Source organism: Diceros bicornis, chromosome 35 (assembly GCF_020826845.1).
Source record: "Diceros bicornis minor isolate mBicDic1 chromosome 35, mDicBic1.mat.cur, whole genome shotgun sequence".
Taxonomy (NCBI): Eukaryota; Metazoa; Chordata; class Mammalia; order Perissodactyla; family Rhinocerotidae; genus Diceros; species Diceros bicornis.
Window position 1 is genome coordinate 16,413,878 of NC_080774.1, and position 20,909 is coordinate 16,434,786.

General features: G+C 41.8%; 1 protein-coding gene across 8 annotated transcripts in view; it reads right to left on the reverse strand.

Annotated features, from left to right (window-relative positions):
- Positions 1 to 20,909, reverse strand: part of CIT (citron rho-interacting serine/threonine kinase) — a 157,346-nt gene that overhangs the window by 67,348 nt on the left and 69,089 nt on the right. For all 8 annotated transcript variants that reach the window (XM_058531533.1, XM_058531538.1, XM_058531536.1 and 5 more), the window contains 8 exons: positions 15,531 to 15,636; positions 14,478 to 14,621; positions 13,139 to 13,258; positions 8,595 to 8,765; positions 8,282 to 8,332; positions 7,715 to 7,768; positions 4,930 to 5,070; positions 2,942 to 3,067 (listed from right to left, as the gene is read on the reverse strand). In XM_058531533.1, coding sequence (XP_058387516.1) covers positions 2,942 to 3,067; positions 4,930 to 5,070; positions 7,715 to 7,768; positions 8,282 to 8,332; positions 8,595 to 8,765; positions 13,139 to 13,258; positions 14,478 to 14,621; positions 15,531 to 15,636 — 913 coding nt within the window. The remainder of the gene's footprint in view (positions 1 to 2,941; positions 3,068 to 4,929; positions 5,071 to 7,714; positions 7,769 to 8,281; positions 8,333 to 8,594; positions 8,766 to 13,138; positions 13,259 to 14,477; positions 14,622 to 15,530; positions 15,637 to 20,909) is intronic.

The following is a 20,909-nucleotide window of genomic DNA, read 5'->3' on the forward strand; positions in this document are numbered from 1 at the left end:
CTTGAGCCTCAGGCTATTTTCACTGCTATGAGAGCCTTAAATGAGAAAAGGAATTTTAATTTATTTTCAAGTTAATTTATTATGATGATAAAAAATATTTTGTATTTTCCTCATCAACAAAATGATTGCTCAAGAACCCTAGCTAAGAATGAAAACTAATGTTACAACTCAAACACTTTGAGTTTTGAATGATTATTTTAACTAACTGGTATGTGGAGGATGCAAACATCTGGAAACGTTCATATATCACTTTTACAGGATACGACACCAATGGAAACAAAGCATAACATAAAATACACTGATAATGACGTAAATATGTATGCATTTATACTAAAGATGGGAAGAGAATGTGGAGTAATAAATAGCTCAAATTTAAGGTTCTCTTCATTCTTGTATTAAGATTTCTGCTTTTAAACAAAATTGTAATTCATTTGAAAATTATACCAACTCATTTGCCAATGTAGTATAAACTCATCTTATAAAAGGCAGCATTCAATTCACTGAAACATTCTCTAAACGCAGATATCTGCATCCACATTAATTCTTATGAATCTAGACCCATTAGCTGATTACTAATATCAAAAGTCATTACTCCAAGTTTTCATCTCTTCACATTATTATGAAATTTTTCTCTGAAGTGGAAGTAATTAGGAGAATTTTGAAGAATGAGGAAATTATACAGGATATGTCCACAAAATGGGAATACTTCCAGATTCACGTGCACATAAAATGTTACTGATTAAGCTTTTGCAATTCTCAAGTTTACAAGCATTGACTGTGCTTTGGGGGCCAGTAAAGTGTTCAATTTTAAGACCAGGTGCACAAGATTTATCGCAAGCTAACAGATGTGATCTTGAAAAGTTGAATGTAAACAGGATTTTACTTAATAAAAACATACTTTAAGGGCTTTATGTGCACTAAAAGATCCCCTACGATGACTTCTTTTATTAAAGCAAAAGACTTTGCTATAATGAGAACCCCAATTATCTGTTTTGAAAGGTCTTATCAGAATGGCAAATATTTTACAACAAATAACATTATAAGATCTGTTTCCAAGCTTCATCATCATATAACGGTATTAAGGACCACCCTTTGCCCATGTCCTAGATACTTTGCTGCCTAAGCACAGGGTTCTTGAGCAAAAGGCACCTTCGATAAATGAAGTCATAACCACAAAGGTACTCAGGCAGGTGGCAAGATACACTTGATAAGAAAAATCACTTGATAATCATCTTTTCTTAGTTCATTCCTCATAAGACAGCACAGGAATGGAAATCAGAATCTAAAAACAGGTCGAAAACTCAGATACCTGAGACTGACGACTTTAAGACCGAATTTCTGGTCTATATATAAATGGGAGTTTACAACACATAATCCAAGAACGCAGAATGCTATACTCCCACATTGTAATTGTAAGTGAACCTTTGGAAAAGTAGATACTCTAAAATCTGACATCTTGGCTGTTTGGCATTTTTTGTTGTTGTTGTCATTTTTTTCAACATTATCTTTTCTCTACATATTGGATCAAATTCTTCAGTCCTGTTATGCAAACGCTGTTGTTTGTTGCTGTTTCCAGCTCCTAGAACAGTGCCTGGCACATAGTAGAAGCTCATTAAATATTTGTTGAATGAATGAATGAACACATCACCATTAAACAGAGAAACACTTTGCAACCACAAGAGACTTAACCACTTTGTTCACACCAATCAAGGGAGAGCGGTGGTTGGATCTAATTTTACTCACAATAAAATTCACACACTTGACAATCGCCAAGAGGAACTCTGATGATAGAACAAGAGAACAGAAAGGGCAGACTAACAGTCACATTTGCCTTTGTGTGCAGACGTAAATATGAAGACTGTGTGTCAAAGCAAAGCAATTTAACCAATTTCTCTTTTACTTGTTTGCTCAAGAGCATCCATATACTCATGAAAATATATATATACAAAGACATAAATGTAAAGTTTTGAAGGGTTTTTCTTTTGGCACTAAGTATAGGCCTCTAAGTTGGCCATTCTTGAGTTCATATAGTTGCTGGTGACTCATTTCCCAGAAGTGATGCAGAGAGAGAGAGAGAGATGAAGTGACCTGCTCACCACCTCGCCTCCTTACGGTGGAGAGGAACAGCTGACTACTCCAGAGTCTCTCCTGGGGGTGGGGGAAGAGGAGGCTGTGAACAGACTCCGAGTCATCACTAAGTCTCCCAAATGTGGCATCAAATTCCTGGCTTTGGGACTGAGATCCAAGGAGAGTCCTTCAAAGGTTCACCTGCCTTTCACTTTGGCAGGGGCAAAACTTCAACATATCTATAAGCACCACCCGAACGTTTCTTGATTAAGTTAATTTGGTCATCAGAGCCAAAAACAGAATCATGATGATTACACACATAAAAAAAGATCTGCTCCATCTAAGGAAATTGAAAATAATAATAATAATAATAATAACGAACTGTAGCAGAGAGAGTGAGTGGGTGAACATGGGTCTATGACAAACACTACTCTGAGAAAAACAATTCTGCATGACTAATTTCTTCCTTCTCCAAAAGCAAGAATCTTGGGTTTTGGTCTTTGTTCTAAATCCCTACAGCTTTTTACGTTGGCATTGCAAAGTTAACAGCCATACAAAACTCTGCTGATGGAAGTACGTAAATGCTCCTGAAAGAGGGTATCGGAAATGACCGAGTGTGCACGTTCACATTAAAAAACGTCAGGCAGTATAGCAAACAGAGAAAAAAATATTGATGGATCTGTTACCAGCGCTGAAACATCCAACATTTGGTTATTCGTGCTACTCTGTGACGTGGCGTACACTGAAACCACTTCTCTTAACTCACCTACACGGCGATACCTCCCCTGTGACGGTGTTTAATTCTCTTTACCCCCTTCCCTCTGCAACCTCTAACCTGTTATCTTTTAACTTTTCAACTTTTGTTCCTGCTCACCAGAATTTTATCAGCCATCTGCTGGATCTGTTGGGATTTTGTCTGGATGTCATCCTTCAGTCTGTTTTCTCTACGCTCCATGGTCTCTAGCCTCTTTACCTTGTTCTCCAGAGAATGGCGGCGTTCCTGTAGATCACGAATCAATCAGAGAGTTTTAATGGAGTAACCGCTATGGGTGTAATGCCTGCACCGAGAGAGAGAGCCTTCAAGAAGCATACACTCGAGGCAGGAAGAGAAGTCTCAGGCACCCCGAAGCAACAGCGAAGGAAAGAAGACTCTATAATTCAATTACTCAGTTGTGGAAGTTACCAGAGTGCATTCATTCATTCAAATATTTACCAAGCACCTACTATCTGCAAAGTACCACACTAGGCATCACAGAAAATACAGAGAGGAAGCCAACATGATTCCTGCCCTTGGAAAAGATAAGACAAACACAAAGAAACGTAATACAGGTTAAGAGCAGGAAGAGCCAGAAAGCAAAGAGGTACAGAGCGCTGTGGGAGGTCGCAGGCAGGAAAGGGGGCTTTTACGGGAACAGGTGAGGGGAGGAGTCAGAGATGTGAGCTGTGGAGAGGGCTGGGATATGGCGGGCTGGAGTGGGGAGGGCAGGAGAGGAAGGGGGAAGGCCTTTCAGACAAGGGCAGGTGCGTCGGCAGAAACATGAGCCAGTTCAGGCCCCAGGTAGAGTGGCTACAGCATAAGATGCATTAGGGGAAGGAGCAGGAGACAAGGTGAAAGGGAAGCATTTGTGGGTCAAATGGTTGAGTTTAGGTACCAGGCTCAGGGGTGCACCTAAGATGCATGGAAGCTCTGAAAGGTTTGGGAAGGGGCAGGGGATGCTGACGAGCCTTGTGTTTGAGGACCATGAGTCTAACATTACATGAGTTAGCTGGGAGGAAGGAGAGACTGGAAGCAGAAGGCCAAGAAGTCACTACATTTGCTCAGCTGAGAGGAAAAGAGCCTGGACCATGAGGAGGCCTACAAAAATGGCAGGTAGGGGATGAACGGGGGAGACAGTGTGGCTTTATTTGTAGGACTGAGTGATTCACTGAATGGCAGTGTCCAAGGAGAAGCAGATGATGTCAAGTTTTCAAGCCTGGGGTGACCGGATGAATGATGGCGGCCCTGAGGAGCACGAGGAGATTGAGAAGGGAAGACACTGAGCTCATTCTAGATTTGATGCACTGTTCAGATACCCAGTCAAGATGTCAGGCGAGCAGTGGGAAATACTGCCTGGAATGTGGGTGACGATGGCCCCAAAGAGACACATGCAAGTAGGTTCACTGCCTGTGATCGAGAAAGCAGAAGGCCCAGCAACAGGGGGATGGTTCAATCAGCTATAGCATTCCGTGGAACAATCACCAAGGTGCTGGGGGAGGCGCAGAGTAAAGGGGAAGTGTCCCTTTTTATTCTATTTTCTTCAGTACTGTTTAAGTTTTTTACAATGAGAAGACACTCATGTATATCCTGTATAATTATATAAAAGATTTCAACAACAACAACAACAAAGAATTTGAGGAAGAGAAGAGGCCCAAAAGTACATATCGGGGAGTCATCAACACACGGGTAATAGCTGAAGCCTTGAAAATTAATATGTTATTAATACTGTGGGGAAAAGGCAAGGAAAAACAAGGGTACAGAGGGAAGAAAAAGAAAAACTCAGGAATGGCATCAGAGTTCATCTATATAAACACAAATCCTCCCAGATTAGTCAGCAGGTCAGAGGAAAACAAATAGAAAGGAAAAGCTTTTATTAAAACATCTTTCTACTCGAAGCTGCTGTGACAAATCTTTCTCCCCTTTGGGGAAAACATTTCCAAGCTTCTCAAGTTTCAAAGGGATTTGCCGAAGGGAAAAAGGTTTGGTCAAACATAAGCAAGGGATGGTTTGCGGGTTCTTTCCGGTGGTACAGGTCACAGTGGCTCACACACAGCCACACCGGGACCCCAGGTCCGTCCACCACGGGCTAGAGGTCCCCTGCTCACCTCGGCTTCAATCAGCTTCTTTTTTATGCCTTCAGAAGAATCCTCACGGTTCTGCAGCTTCTCCAGCTCACGCTCAGCTCGCTCCTTTGCCTGGCGGATATTCTGCAGCAGCTCGGTGGCCTCGGTGCTGGCTTTCACAGCCTACCAGGAAAGAAGGAACAGGACAGACGGCCAAATTTATTCATGTAAAAAGATGGTGGCAATATCCTAAACGGAAAAAATCAGGTTACACTGAGTATATATATTATATCCATTTTTCAAAACATATAAACATTCATTTTATTGTGTATTTTGTCTATTCTAAGGTACACTTATATATATTTTAACATCACTGAATTTGGAATGCATCCTATGATTAAAATTGACAGTATTTTTTCTATCTTGGGGTACATAAGATAATAGTGTATTTGACAATCATTAGTATCTTAGATTCAATGCAACATAGTAAATGCAAACAAAAAGGTCTGGAAGGATTTATCTATCCATGTATTAATGTACTTACCCTGGGGTATTAATTTTCTCCTTATTTAATTATCTCATTTGCTAATTTCCTATGGGGAATTTGTAGTACTTTTACAAGAAAACAAGACAAAAACTATAATTTAAACTTTTTTTCAAATAAATGCCTTTCAAAGGGCACAACAACCATAGCATTTGTGGCAGGTTGCAAGTCCACGTTTTAAAAAAACAGCTAAATCTTTTGAAGTTAACTTTTATTTAGGTCTTAACTATATTGCAGCTCTTATAGCATCATAGTAAAGATCTAAGTTTAAAAGACCAACCACCTCATACTTACTTGCTTTAAATTATAATTTTAAAAAGCAGAAACTGCAAGAAAACTCCAACTTCTTTTTTTTTTTTTTTTTTGTGAGGAAGATCAGCCCTGAGCTAACATCTGATGCCATTCTTCCTCTTTTTTTTTTTTTTTTTTTTTGCTGAGGAAGACTGGCTCTGGGCTAAAATCCGTGCCTATCTTCCTCTACTTTATATGGGACGCCACCACAGCGTGGCCTGACAAGCGGTGTGTCAGTGCACGCCCAGGATCCGAACCCGAAAACCCCAGGCCGCTGAAGTGGAGCTCAGGCACTTAACCACTGTACCACCGGCCAGCCCCAAGAAAATTCCAACTTCAAGACCAGCACTGTCCAACGTGGGAGCCACTAGCCACATGTGGCCCTTGAGCACTTGAAATGTGGCTGATGTGACTAGGAAATTAATTTTTAATTTTATTTAAGTTTAATTCATTTAAAAACTGAAGCAATGTAAATGTTGTAATATTGATACATGCTGCAATGATATTTTGGAATATCTTGGATTAAATAAACTATGTCATTCAAATAATTTCACCTGTTTCTTTTTGCTTTTTTTAACGAGGCTACCAGAAAATTTAAAATTATATCTGTGGCTGACATGTGTGGCTTACATCACACTCTATTGGAAAGCACAGTCCTAAATGGAAACATGAATCCTCACACAAAATTCTAGCTGAAAGAGGGCAGCAGAGGCTTTCATTAGTGAGCTCAAGAATTCGGTAAGAAGGGGACAGATAAATGGATAAAGAAAATGTGGTATATCCATACAATGGAATATTATGCAGCCTTAAAAAAGAAGGAAATCCTGTCACATGCTACAACGTGGATGAACCTCAAGGGCATTATGTTAAGTGAAATAAACCAGTCACAAACAGGACAAATACTGTATGATCCTACTCATACAAAGTACAGTCATTCATTGTTTAACATCGGGAACATGTTCTGAGAAATGCATCATTAGGCGATTTTGTCATTGCGGGAACATCACAGAGTATACTTACACAAACCTAGATGGTATAGCCTACTACACACCTAGGCTATATGGTACTAATCTTATGGGACCACCGTCGTATATGCAGTCCGCCATTGACTGAAACGTCATTATGCGGTGCATGACTGTATCTAGAGTAGTCCAAATTATAGAAACAGAAGATAGAAAAGTGGTTACCAAGGGCTGGGGGGAGGAGGGAACAGAAATTAGTTTAGCAGGTACAGAGTACCAGTTTTGCAAGATGAAAAAGTTCTAGAGATCCATAGCACAACTTGAATATACTTAACACAACTGAACTGTACACTTAAAATGGTTAAGGTGGTAAATTTAATGTTATGCGTTTTTTACCACAATAAAAAAAAAAAAAAAAACAGAGTAAGTAAGAAGGGGCTCTACTAAACTAAGCCGGTAAACACATTCACAAACTTTCTTGATGTGAAAGGCATGTCTCAGAACCACGTTCATTCCGGCCCTTCCATAAGCATTTCCAGTGTTCAACTAAAGGGAGAGTCACCAGCACAAACTTTGCAAGATGCTGTAAACCGAAGCCGCCCCCTCCCAACTACGAGATGACTCCACGGCTCCTCCAGCCTTCCAATGTGCAGGAAAGCTGCCCACAGAGTTTCTGACTGAAAGCAGTCTGGGTCGTGAACAACACATGCTTCTCTTACGAGTGCGCAAAACGGGGAGCCTGGCCCTGTGAAGGAGAGAAGCCGGCCTCTTGGGTTCTGTCGTAATGTAATTAGAACTTTACCTGAGAGTCTCACACAGCTTGGTTTTTAAAAACAAACACTGCTGACACGTCTCAAAAGGAAAAAGTAAATTCAGAACTCATATTTTCAGGTAACAGCTCACTCCCCTTTCATTTTCCTCTGCGCTAGGGAACTAATTCTGTTTCTTTCATCTTTCATGCTCCAGGACAAGGCAAAGAAAAGTATATAGAAATGGGGGGTAAGTTTCCAAAAAATCACCTCAGGCTTACCTTTTCCAGCTTCTCTTGGAGATCCTGAATTTTGAGCTGCTGCTCAGCATTGATCTATAATTAAAATCCCAGGAAATAAAGCAAAAGGCAAATCGGCATTAAGGTCTTGCTACATGTACGGCAGTCCTACTTTCTTGAAGTTTCTGTGGGGTCTTTTGTTTTGTTTTCCAGTACCTACTAATGGAGAGGAAGAACAGTGGCCTATCAGAGGAGCCTTTGAATGTCCCACTGCAAACCTCCATGTTGACTATTTCTCTAGAACCAGCAACACACAAATGGCAAAAAGAGAATCAAAGTCGCGCCTTAAAACAATAAGAATTTTTACATGTGTTTTACTCAGAGTCTGGGTCTATTTGTTGCTGTGAGCATGACAAAATGAGGTGTCTTTTATCCCTTTTAGAACCCTAGCTGAAGCTAAACGTGGCCATCTAGAGGTTGACTATCCAAATAAACCTGGAAGAAAGTTCTCTATTCACTGCAAGGGTATTCTTAACCAATGACTGACTACTGATAGTAACATTTAAAAGATCATCTACCAAAAGTCACAATACCAATAATGGAAAATACCTTCTCCAGTTTGGAATATTCTCCCACTTCAGGCTTCCCTTGATCCTTAGCCTGTAATTTAAAAGATACAACATATTGGGAAATCTCAAGAACCTAAAAGTCTTACAGACAAGAACCTAAAAGTTTCCTGGTCTCTGGGGCCAAGATGACGATGATGATAAATAAGTTATCTTCTATAAATAAAGACCAGGAGCTTTGCAGGTATCCCATTTTTTCTCAAATGTATACTCATTAAGCTAGTATTTCCTTTATTCTCGCTAAGGTCATCCATGATGCTACCCCCAAAACCCCATCCTGGCGGGTGGCTGGCTACCTTCATCAGTTTATGCTGACATTCCGTTGCTTTCCTCTTGAACTCTTCGGCGGCGAGCCGAGACTCTCTCAGCTCGGATTCGTAGAGATCACTCCGTCTTCTTGCCGAAACCAGATCCTCTTCCAACTGATTCATCATCAACCTCATTTCTTCCACTTGAGCCTGGTACTCCTAAAGAGCAGGCAATGCAAGAAAGGTGAACTTTAGAACTCCTAAAAGAAAGGAGAGGCAGTGAAGATGGAAGAACGTGGACCACAAAGGAAAGACGCACATTGAAGAGAGACTGACAGAGAACAGACCCAGAGAGAAGACGAGTAGAAAGATGGCCAAAAGGGAGAGGTGTGGGGAGGAAGGGGAGAGAGAAAAGAATATTAAATCTTTAAACTGTTTTAATGGAGATCATGTACCATTCGTAACACTATTTGGAACATATGTGCCTATGCAGAATAAGATCCTTTGAGCAAATAACACTGCACAAGAAGCTCAGAACCTTAAGGCATTTGTAACACAGGAGAGCTGAAAGGGATGTTCTTTAAACAACCAGGATAAACTGCTTATGTGTAGCTTCCCTCCAAGGGTAATCATTTATATGGATTTGTCCTTTAGAAGTCATGTGCTCCTAACACAATTAGATATGGTACTAGTTTTAAAATTAACCTTTCAGACGGCACAAGGGGGTAATTGGAAATCTCGGCGGAAAGAATCTTGGAAGGTGAAACTCATCATATCAGTTTCTCACCATTAATTTTTCTGGGCCCAAAAGTGAATGATGAACTTAACATTGCTCTTGAATGCAAGTCACCCTGAAATTTGGAAGAGTCAGAAAACACTGGCTCTGGTCAAAATAACTTGCGAGAAAAATTCTGAAGAAAGAATTATCTTGTTCCCTCAAGCAAATGCTTTAAAGTGATCCAAATTGCCCGACCTTTTCCAAAATGAATTTCTAAAATCAAAACAGAGCATTTGAATCAAGGTTTTTCAAAACTGGATTTACCAGAAGAAACGGGCAATGGTTTTGAAAACTTTGGCGCAAAGTGTGAAAATATTCTTTGTTAGCACAATCAAAGCTTATACACACAAGGATTATTAATGAGCATTAATCCAATCCAAAGTGTCTTTGGCAGGTGGGAGGGGATATAAAATGAAAAGGAATTGAATCAAGACTGTCTTTGACATTCACAATATACAGTGAACACCTCTAAGATCCATGATCCCAAGAAATAATGGAAGAGGTATCAATTGAACAAGGATATGTTTTTAACCAATAAAATGTCACTGATTTTTGTTTTAATGATGGTATAAAATAAACCTTTCATCCCATTGTAGCAGGCAGTCCCCCAAGTGCACATTAAAGTGCACATTATCTTAGGAAAGTTGGATAGTTTTCACGCAAGCACACCTCTCTATATCATTGGTAGAGGGGAAAGGAAAAAAATGAGCCCAGAGTGGAGCATGGTCTCATTTCACTCCCTCCCACCCAAAAGCATACAGTTACTGAAGGTTAATCCTAGAAGTCATGGGGCACTAGGTTTTCTGGATGATGCACACTAAGTGGGTGATGCTAGGTTATTCAGACAAAGGTCTTTTATAACCTGCTCACAATTATCTGAACTCACTGAGTGGAACATGAGCCGATTATGTGAAATGGTACATCCCTTACGTGAGGTTTTGCTAGACCCCTCGGCCAGGGTCACATTACGACTTTCATGGCTCTGGGCATTGCGCCTGCCTGGACCCCTTCCTCCATTAAAAAAATATATATATATATTAAAAATTATATTTTACAACTGCATTCATATGAAGACAAAAACATTAATATCACTTATGAAAACAATTTCATTGACCTAAAAATCTCAATTTTTTTCTTCTGATTTAAAAAATTTGAAATGGCCCCTAAAAGTACCGTCGGCCCTGCCCACAGGCACAAACACCAAACTGTGGAGGAAGCAAAGAGCTGAGAGAAAATCTTGGGCATCTTTTATCCTCAAGCTCCCTTTTCTGTCTTATGTCAGCGAGAAAGGAAGGTAATTTTTGTGTTTTGTCAAGAGCGAGGACAGAGCACTGTTCTTCCTCCCAACATCTCTCTTTCCTGAGCTGTCAGCACCCAGGGGGAGGAAGGCAAGAATCAGGCAACATCTCTGTCAGCTCTCTGAGCTCTTGGGGCACCCAGCCTGCTCCAAGCATCAAAAGTTGAGCCGCTGTTATTATGCTGAATACTTCAAGGAAATCCTATAAATCCAACAGCTAACCAAATCTCTGCTTCAGGAAAAATCTGAGAGCAGATAATCAGGTCTGTTTCCACGGGCAGCTGAGAGAGCTGTCGTGTCTCAGCACGGACTGAACTGGAGGTCAGAGTCGAGCGGGATCAGAACGGGGACCACGGACAACTTTCGAGGTCACCTAAAGGAGGTCTTCTGAATGAAGCTTCAGAATTTTGTGGGAAGGAAGTCTCAGATATGCTCCTATTCAATCAGAAAACCCAAAACACAAATGCCTTCTGTGTTACCAAAACTTCTTTTTCCCTTCCTGGGAAGGGGGCGAGGGGAGTCCGCAACTGCTAGTAATGGTGCATGAATCAAACTATGACACTAGTCTCTTAGGTGTTTTTATTTTAAACCAAATCCAAATACTCTACAGGGGGTAGCTAAGGAGAAGCAAAATATTAAAAAATAAATAAATAAACAGCTGTACAGGAATTAGCTTTTGAGAGAAAGAATGGGGAATAAATGTCGAATCTGGGAGGAAGTAACATGCTGCAAACCATACACTAGGAGTTTGCTGAAAGTATTAAATGTTTTTTCCTGGCTTGCAAACATCCTGCCTGCTCTCACAAAACTTACGAAAAGTCATTTTAACAAACCTTTCTTCCAATGAGAAATAAAATCTGAAAGCGAGAAGTTTTCTTCCCCCCCAATGGAACTTTTAGCAATCATTAAATCTGAAACTCCACAGGCACGCCAACTGTGATATGAATCATAAAAGCCATTTCTTTGAACTCAACCACCAACATATACCTTTTCAAAATGTCCAGATAATTCTGTTTCTATGGAACTCATGGACACCAGCTGCTCCCTCTGGTGGCCAAACACAGCTTTCATTTCCCCAGGACATCACCAAATGTCAATTTCCAAACACACTGAACTAATGGGAGAGAAAAAAACTCCTAGCTCTTGAAACTTTTAGGATGAAAACCTATGTTGATAAAAGGGGCATGAGTCAAGCGTCAAAGCAGATTTTTCAAACTGTACGTGTGGCCTTCACAATCTCTAAGATTAGTATTGTTGTCCAGAAACCTGATACCAGATTGCAACGTTTCCTATGCATGTTTATTTATAACATTTGTGACAAGCAAGAGGATATTAACCATTTTAAATATGACAGTGATAAATAGATTATGCCAACAAAACCCCCAAAATAATTCTTTCTTTAAAGAACAGTTAACAGATCAAAGTATTTGCAGGAGTTTCTTTCATTATCACTGCCCAGATGGCTAAGTTTGTGCTACCCAGAGACAAAAATGTTCATTTTCATCACTGTTCCCATTAGATTTTCTGAAGTGAATGAGAGTTTCCTGGCAGCTGATAATTCAGTTCTCCAATTGCTCATTGCCATCTCTTCATTAAAGTTTCTATTTACAGTTTCTTCAAAGGACAGAAAAATCCATGCTAAAAAGGAAACAATGAAGCAAAATAAAAATGAACCATCTAGAAAGAAAATCCTTTTAGAAAGGAAAAAAAAAAAAGAGTATGCTTTTTAAAGATCTCGATTCTCTTTTTCTGAACACACAGGGATGGCTTTCTGCACTCAGATTTGCTGTGTTAATTGTGACTCAGTCCTAACTGCTCAAACTCTTCTAAAATATTTCTTAATATAAGTAAAACTATGAATTATCCTGGCTTCTCTCAAAAACTTAAAGTGCATCTGAAAAGCTATAAAAATATTTAATTTTTTTTAATGGTCTAAAGCAGAGGCTGGCAGACTTTTTCTGTAAAAAGCTAGAGAGTAAGCAATTTCAGCTTTGCAAGCCACATGGCCTTTGTCACAACTACTCACCTCTGCCATTACAGCATGATAAGCAGCCATGGACAATATGTAAATGAATGAGCATGGCTGTGTTCCAATAAAACTTTATTTATGGACACTGAAATGTGAATTCCATATAATGATCACATGTCATGAAATATTATTCTTCTTTTGATTTTTGTTTTTCCCAACCACTTAAAAATGCAAAAACCATCCTTAGCTTGTGGCCATGGAAAATAGGTGGTGGGCCCGATTGGCCCCAGAGGCCAAAGTTTGCTCTTGCTTTAAACCTACACCTTTATTGAACAGAGTAGCCATTGGGGGGCGCAGACTTCAAAAGGGACCAGAACAAGCACACTAATATTTATATAAATCATGGGGAATCTAAAGTTTCCAAATGACTTACATACCTCTCTCTCCCCCTACCTCCCTTTCTCTTTCCCTCTGTCTGTCTCTCAAACATGCCTCTCCTGAAATTAGAGGTCCAAGTTGCCTCCCTGCTCCTAGACAGGCTGTCATACCTGCTCTTTGATTTCTTGGAGCTTCCGGCTCTGCTCTCTGATATCATGGAGAAGCTGGAGTGCTTTGTCATCCTCCTGGGACACCTCCATCCGTGCTTGCTCCAAACTTCGCTTTAAGCTCTGCGGAAAGCAAAAATTTTAATAGGGATGCCCTGTGGATCCTGCTCGGGTTGAAAAGATTCATTAAGGGAGCTGCAAGCTGCTCCGCAGACACCAAGACGGTTTCAGGTGACGAACCAAAGTTGACAACCTCCAGTTGGTTGCTGATTCCAGTTTCCATCCTGTAAAACTCATTGGTTCAGAAAACATCATCTCAACCTTGTGACCTTATGGATCCCGACTGAAACTGCATCAGCCTGTCTTCTACCACCATCCACCTGTCCTAGCAGATACTTACTTGTATATTCAGGACTAAAAACGAATGCGATCCCTTAGCTGTTAAGCCACCATTGGGATGGCTACAAAGTCTTTTCTGGAATATCAGTTATTCAAGGACTTTCAAGTATATATCCCTCTTTCAAAGTAGCAATGACTTCATTCTCTGCCCAGGTGTCATTTAAGACTCCAAGCAGTCTATTTCCACCTCCTGGCTTATATTTCCTGGACACCTTTCATCCATAAGTTTCCCTCAATGCTTCAGTGGCACTGAAATATATATCTGAAATTCATAGCTGAATAACTTCACCCACCACTGAAAGGCAGCCAAATCTGGAATGGAAACATAGCAGTTATTCTTAATCAGCCACGTTCTATAGATTTCCTCTCCCTTGTGGAAAAAACTTGAAAAATGTGTGATTCAACTTCTCAAGACTGTTTAATTGAGCACATTAAAAACACCTGAATGAAAATTTTAACGAGACAATGGAGAAGACAGTCTACTCTTGTGAAGGAAGGAAAAAAAACTCACATGGTAAATAATGACAGAGGGTCTGGGTTTTAAAGGCTGAACTTTCCTGTCACTACACTGGTTCTAGGTAACGGAAAACCGATTTCGGGCAGATTCAAAATACATTTTCCTGATTCTCCAGGCTGACTGTGTTGGACATGATGTAGACAGAAAGGCTGGGATGGGAGATGTTAGGACCCTTTGCGACTCACTGCAATGATGACTATGCCCATCTCCAGGCTCCATGGCCTACCTGGACTATCTAGAGTCCAATCCTATTTCTCTGGGACCTCATGCTACTCTGAAAATCACAGATCTTGCTTTTGTACTCTCCCTCTCTCTGCTCTCCACCATTGGCTGTGATGTGCCTCATGAAGCCATCATGAAACAGGATGAGACACACACAACAGGAAGTGCCACCTCCGAGGGAAGGGGACTTTGGGGAAGGCTCACACTGCATTCTGTGATGTAGGTAGCAAGGTCCTGCTCCAGGAGGGATCTCTGAGTCTCAGAGGCCTTCAGCTCCACCTCCTTCTGACTAAGCACAGCCTCCACCTCTGACACTCTCCGATGTAACCGGGTCATTTCCTGCTCCATCTGAAATAAACACATCGACATGTTAAAAAGGCCCGTGGAGGTTCGCTAGGAGCAATCAAATCTCAAGCAGCCTCCGAAACCACCTGGTGGTCTGGGCTGGTGCTAATTTGCCAAAGGTTGGGATGCAAATACCATTGTTTCTTCGCCCAGGAGCACACAGTTCTTCGTAAGGACAGTCACCAATGCTAAGTCACTCCTCGCATTCAAGTCTCGGTTCACACTTGATCACTTCTCTAACCCAATGAGCAAGGAAGCCACAAGCATCATTTTTCACCTGTTTGCTTTTTTGGGTTGGTTTGGATTTTGCAGACGTCACTTTAATTTTATCCCAAATCCATCTTGATCCCCCCCATCTCCTGGCAAAGATCTAGAGGACAAATCCAGGACGGGGCAAGGAGATATGTATTCGTCTGCACTCTTAGGAGTCCCAGGCAAGTAGTGACTTTTATGAGCTTCCAGAGAGCTGCCCCTGGGCAGGAACAGTGAGTGTTAAGAGACGTAGAGCATAATCAACACAGTGGCCGCAGTTACATAAGCAGATGTTTTAAGAGACTAGGAAGAGAGACTTCACATCACTCAAAGCAGATGGGATGCATCTGGGCCACAGGTGAGGACCCACGCCACCTGCCGGAAGAAGCAGACATCTGGCTGGGTCATGCTGAGGAACGGGCCGTTTTAAATCCAGGGCCTCCTCTGGTTAAGATTTAAAGGATTTACGGCAACGTCAAGGCCCGAATTCATCTCCCTCTGAGCTGCCGGAGGCTCGACTTCAGCGAGGGAGGGAGCGCCTCGCTCGCTCAGTATGGATCAGGTGGCTCAGCGCCAGCAGCGGCCCGGGGCGGATCCCTTGGCATATATTGACGGGAGGATCCTGGAGCAAGGAGGGAGGCCGGCTTTGGAAATAAATACCTTGTGACACTTGTCCTGGGAGTCTTGCAGCTCTTTGCTTTTGATGAGAAGTTTCTTTTCCATGGAGCTAGTCTTGGCAGGGGAGTCCAGACTTGAGACAACAGACCTAGACAGAAGAAAACCAGTGTCAAGGTGGCCAGTGGGTGGGCCTGAAAAGCCGCACTCAGAAGCTGCGGCAGAGACGACAGACCTGCCAGAGCTCTGTGGCCGTCCACAGAGCTGGCTCAAGCAGCTTCTAATGACAGCAAGGCCATGAGGCAGCGAGGTGGACAGAAGCAAGGACTCGGGAAAGAGGCAGACCTGGCTGTAAACTCAGCCACCACTGACCTGAGGCAATGATTTAGCCTCTCTGAGCCTCAGTTTCCATGTCTGTGAGGTGGAATGAGAAAAGGACCTAGCACGCAGGAGAGTGCGAACATTCAACGCAGAGCATTGTGCCTACATGGCTTCATTTGCTAACTCACTCCACAGATATGTACTGTGCACCCACTCTGTTCCAGAAACTGTTCCAGGCACTGGAACAGCAGTGAACAAGACAGACATGGTCTCTGCCCTCCTAGAGCTGACATTCATAGAGGGCAGACAGAATGCATCAGGCAGACACACAAACAAAAAGGTTACAGATGATGACAGCTTCATCAAAGAAGGAAACAGAGTGATGTGATATGACAGAGGAAATGGATCGGGGCCTGCTTTAAGGAAGGGCGATCAGGGAGGGCTTCTCTGAGGGGGTGACATTTGAGCTGAGGCCTGAAGGATAAGAAGGTGCAGCCCATCCAAAGCTTTGGAAAGAAACAAACTCCAGAAAGGAGGGATAACAGATGCAAAAGCCCTGAGGCAGGACAGAGCAAACATAGCAAGTACCCATAAACGTTATTAGTTACTATACTGGTCAAATTGTTGTTTATTCCATCCTCAAGATAGCCAGTTTGCTTTTGTTTCATTTTATAAAAACAGCTAATGCTTACCATGGTAGGCCGAATAGTGACCCACCCCCAAGATGTCCACATCCTAATCTCAGGAACCTGTGAATCTGTTACCTGACATGGCAAAAGGGATTTAGCAGATGTGATTAAGGTAAGGGTTTTGAGATGGGGAGATTATCCTGGATTATCTGGGTGGGACCGATGTAATCACAAGGGTCCTTTTAAGTTGGAAGCAGAGGAAGGGAGGAAATGTGATGACAGAAAGAGGGTCAGCGTGAGAGAGATTTGAAGACGCTACATTCCTGGCTTTGAAGATGAAGGAAGGGGCAACGAGCCAAGGAACTTGGGAGCCCTGTAGAAGCTGGAAAAGGCAAGGAAACTGATGCTCTCCTAGAGGCTCCAGAGGGTGCAGCCTTGTCTACACCTTGATTTCAGCCCAGTAAAACCCACCTCGGACTTCTGACCTCCAGGACTCTAAGATAATAAATTTGTGTTGTTTTAAGCTCCTAAATATGTGGTAATTGTTATAGCAGCAACAGGAAACTTGTACACTTATCGAGCACTGACTACATGCCTGGTTCTGTTCTAACACTAGACATGTTTTAACTCTTTATTCCCCACAACAACTCAATGAGGCAGATGCGATTTCTTACCCTCATTTTATGGATGAGAAAATTGAGAAAAGTAACCCGCCAGTAAATGAATGGCTTCTGTTGGTCTCAATAGAGAGCTGGAGTAGAGAGACTGACTTGATGCACCTGATATAACTCTCAGAAAAATATCACAAAAATACTGTAGTGTGGCCTCCTGAGAGTGGGCTAAAGGATGTTCTCTCCACAAAAAGGACGTACTTACCCACACATGTATATATAACCCACATCCTCCACCTCATCCCAAAAGCAGTTATTTATGGGTGGAGATGACAGTTCTCATCGAGGGTAGCTTCTCTCAGTGACTAGCACCCTCAGCATGAACACTGGGATTGGTGAAGGGCAGCCTGCAAATGTTCTTACACATGGAGGGACGTGTGGCCGAGCCCACCACTGCCCCACAGTCCCACCTTTGTTGCCTTGGTAACAGAGCTGCAGGAGCTGGTTGTCAGTTAGCATTCATGTCTTACCAGCATGTGAAAGTTCTGCTTTCTGCTGCCCCAAACTACTTCCCTGCCTAAAAGAGGTCAGTTTCCTGCAGCAACTCAGAACACCTTTTTCCCCACAGCTCCTAGCCCAGGGACAAGGGCTGGCGTGATAGTGCTGGCTTGTGATACCCAGTGACAGCTCCCTACATACACACTATAGGGCAGCCAAGTGAGTCGACATCCAGAGTCAGGCTGCTCCGTTCAAAATCTGACTCCGCCACTCACTATCTCTGTGACCTCTCTGAGCCTCGGTTTCCTCATCCGTAAAATGGGGATAACTCTCAACCTATTTCGAAAGGTTCTTGCAAGGATTAAATGAGATAACCCAAGTAAAGCCCTTAGCACAGTGCCTGGCACATCACGAGGGTTCAATAAACATCAACTATTACCATTATTATTGTCATTTTAATCATCAGTCCCCATGCAATGGCGTAAATAGCAATGCCTCACAGGCCTAAAACGGTTGCTTGAAATAGGAAAACTCAGGGGGCTGAATTTGCTCTGTGTAATTATTCACATTACAACAAATGTTGATTATTCATAAAAATGGGCAACAGGGATTGAAATCCAGAAATAAATCTTTTTTAAAATCTCACTTTGGGCTAAAAATTTTAACCAATTTCTATACTTCTCATTGCCTGTTTTCTACCTAAATCTAGCCAAAACACACACATACACACACTTTTTTCTCCGTGTTATTCCGAGATGAAATGGGTTGCTCAGCATAGCCTTGAGCTGCCCCAGCTACTTCCTCTATTCTTGACTCTGCTCTAGTGGGTGAGCTAGAGAAGACAACCCAAAGCACCCAGGCAGGGAGGGACGATCCACAGACGGGGTCATTGGTCCTTCAGTAATCAAGAGTCATCCACGTGTCACTAAGTCACAAGCACTGATATAAGTTAGGGATGACGACAGAGGACACAGCTTTTTGTGCCCAAGCTCAAAACCAGCACCCTTTTAAAAAAACTATTACCTGGGTGCATGATGGTAGGTGGGAAGTGGCTTCCAAAACTTGATGACACATGGAGGGCACACTCCAACAGTGTTTAATGTTTAAAGTGTGCTGCTATGGATAAAAAACTGATTGCTTATTCATAAATAAATTTTAAAAAAAGCTTTTCTAGGGCACTCATTAATGGGGCACAGAATCGAGGAGATGTGCAGCGCCCACCACTGGCACTTGCGGGAGACGATGTGACAGCCCTTCTTGTCACCTAAGGTCCAACTCCCTCATTCTGCTATTTTGATGCTTGACAAACATTCACCATTTAGAAGTTCTAAGTACAGCAATTAAGAGCTCTTCAGAATAAAGGTGCTAAAGAAATATTTTTTTTTAGAATAAATAAAAATCACATCTAAAAAAGGCTATGGTAAGAATGCTGTGACTAACTTGGCTTATAGCAACAATCCCATAAACAATAACGGGATTGGAGCATGAGGCTGGAGGATAGAGGGGGAAAGGTCATCCGTCACAGCTTTCTGGAACTTCCCTGGTCTTCAACCCAGCTGCACATTAGAATCACCTGGAGAGTTTTAAAAAACATGGATGTCAGGCAATGAAAATACTCTGTGTGATACTATAATGGTGGATACATGTCATTACACAAATGTCCAAACCCATAGAATGAACACCAAGAGTGAACCCTAAGGTAAACTATGGACTTTGGGTAATAATGACGTGTCAGTGTAGGTTCATCCATTGTAACAAATGTACCACTCTGGTGGGGGATGTTGATAGTGGGGGTAAGGGGTATATGGGATGTCTCTGTACCTTCCTCTCAATTTTGCCGTGAACTTAAAACTATAGGGCCCGCCCAGTGGCAGAGTAGTTAAGTTTGCACACTCTGCTTCAGCAGCCGGGGTTCGCAGGCTAGGATCCCGGGAGTGGACCTACGCACTGCTCATCAAGCCACGCTGTGGTGGCATCCCATATACAAAATAGAGGAAGATGGGCACAGATGTTAGCTCAGGGCTAATCTTCTTCAGCAAAAAGAGGAAGATTGGCAATGGATGTTAGCTCAGGGCTGATCTTCTTCACCAAAAAAAAAAAAAAACTGCTGTAAAAAAATAAAATCTTTAAGAAAAAAAAAAAAACTGATGTCCAGGGCCCAACCAGACCAATTAATTCAGAGACAGACAGACTGGGAGTAGGTCGGGGCAGCATCATTTTTATTAAGCTCCAAGGTGATTCTAATGTACAAACAGGATTGAGAACCGTGGTACTAATTAGGGTCTAGGCATTTAAAATCATAGTATGACTGTCCCCAGCATTTGGTTCTAGGTGGCATTTTGGCCACACCTTTTGGTACTGGTGCCTTTTGGTCATTCTTTGAGTGGAACACAATTCTGAAGTTAATCATGGTGGGCTATGAATTTCAAGACAATGTACAGGTTTCAGACAATGAGTAAAGACTATTCCTATTCCCCAGTTTTAATAAGTCAACTAAAATATACCATTTCCATAAATTTCTGTAAAAGAAATATACTAAAGAGAGATATGGCTCAACTTAACATTTTTATATTCTATTAACTTTTCATGTAGACACTTAGGCCAATTCAATCACCAGCACCAATGATGAACTCTCAGTATGTATTTCGTTAACAAACAGATTCCTCCCCATAGATATTATGAAATATTCTCACAACTTATTTTCTTTTTCTAGGATTTTCATTGGCCATCCTTCTGACTTTCAAAGCACAGCAACGGCAAAGTATTGCTGACATTTGCATTATTCTAGAATTGACCATAACGTAAATCATAGCTTGAGAGGTTCGATCCAAAGCTGGCCTCAGAGCCACCACACTACTACCAAATACAGCCCTGTCCTGTTCAAGTAGCAACTCTGCTGGCCTAAAATCATCCTCAAAAGTACCATTTCATCAAGAGTGGTATTACTGAAAGAGCTGATGTTATCGCTGCTTTTAGGAAAGTCTACAAAAAATCCTGTAACTGGTTGGAACTCTAAAGTTACGGGTGATAGGCACAGAATTACTGTAAAGAAACTTTCTAATCATGAAGTCTTGCTGACCCTGGAATGGGACAGAGTTTACCTTCTAACTAAAAAGTCTTCCAAGAATTTTCCTTTGTTCTCAAAATTCTCAAACTTCAACAATTGTTTTTTGACCATCTTCTATAATATAGTGAGTGTGTACATGTGTTAGGTAGGTAGGTAGGTAGATAGACAGACAGACAGACAGACAGACAGAGAAAGAAAGAAAATATATATACCCACACACATATAAGAATATAAAAGCCCTGTGATCCCATGAGAGGTACCTGTAAACCAGTGGTTCTCAATCAGGGACAATTCGGTC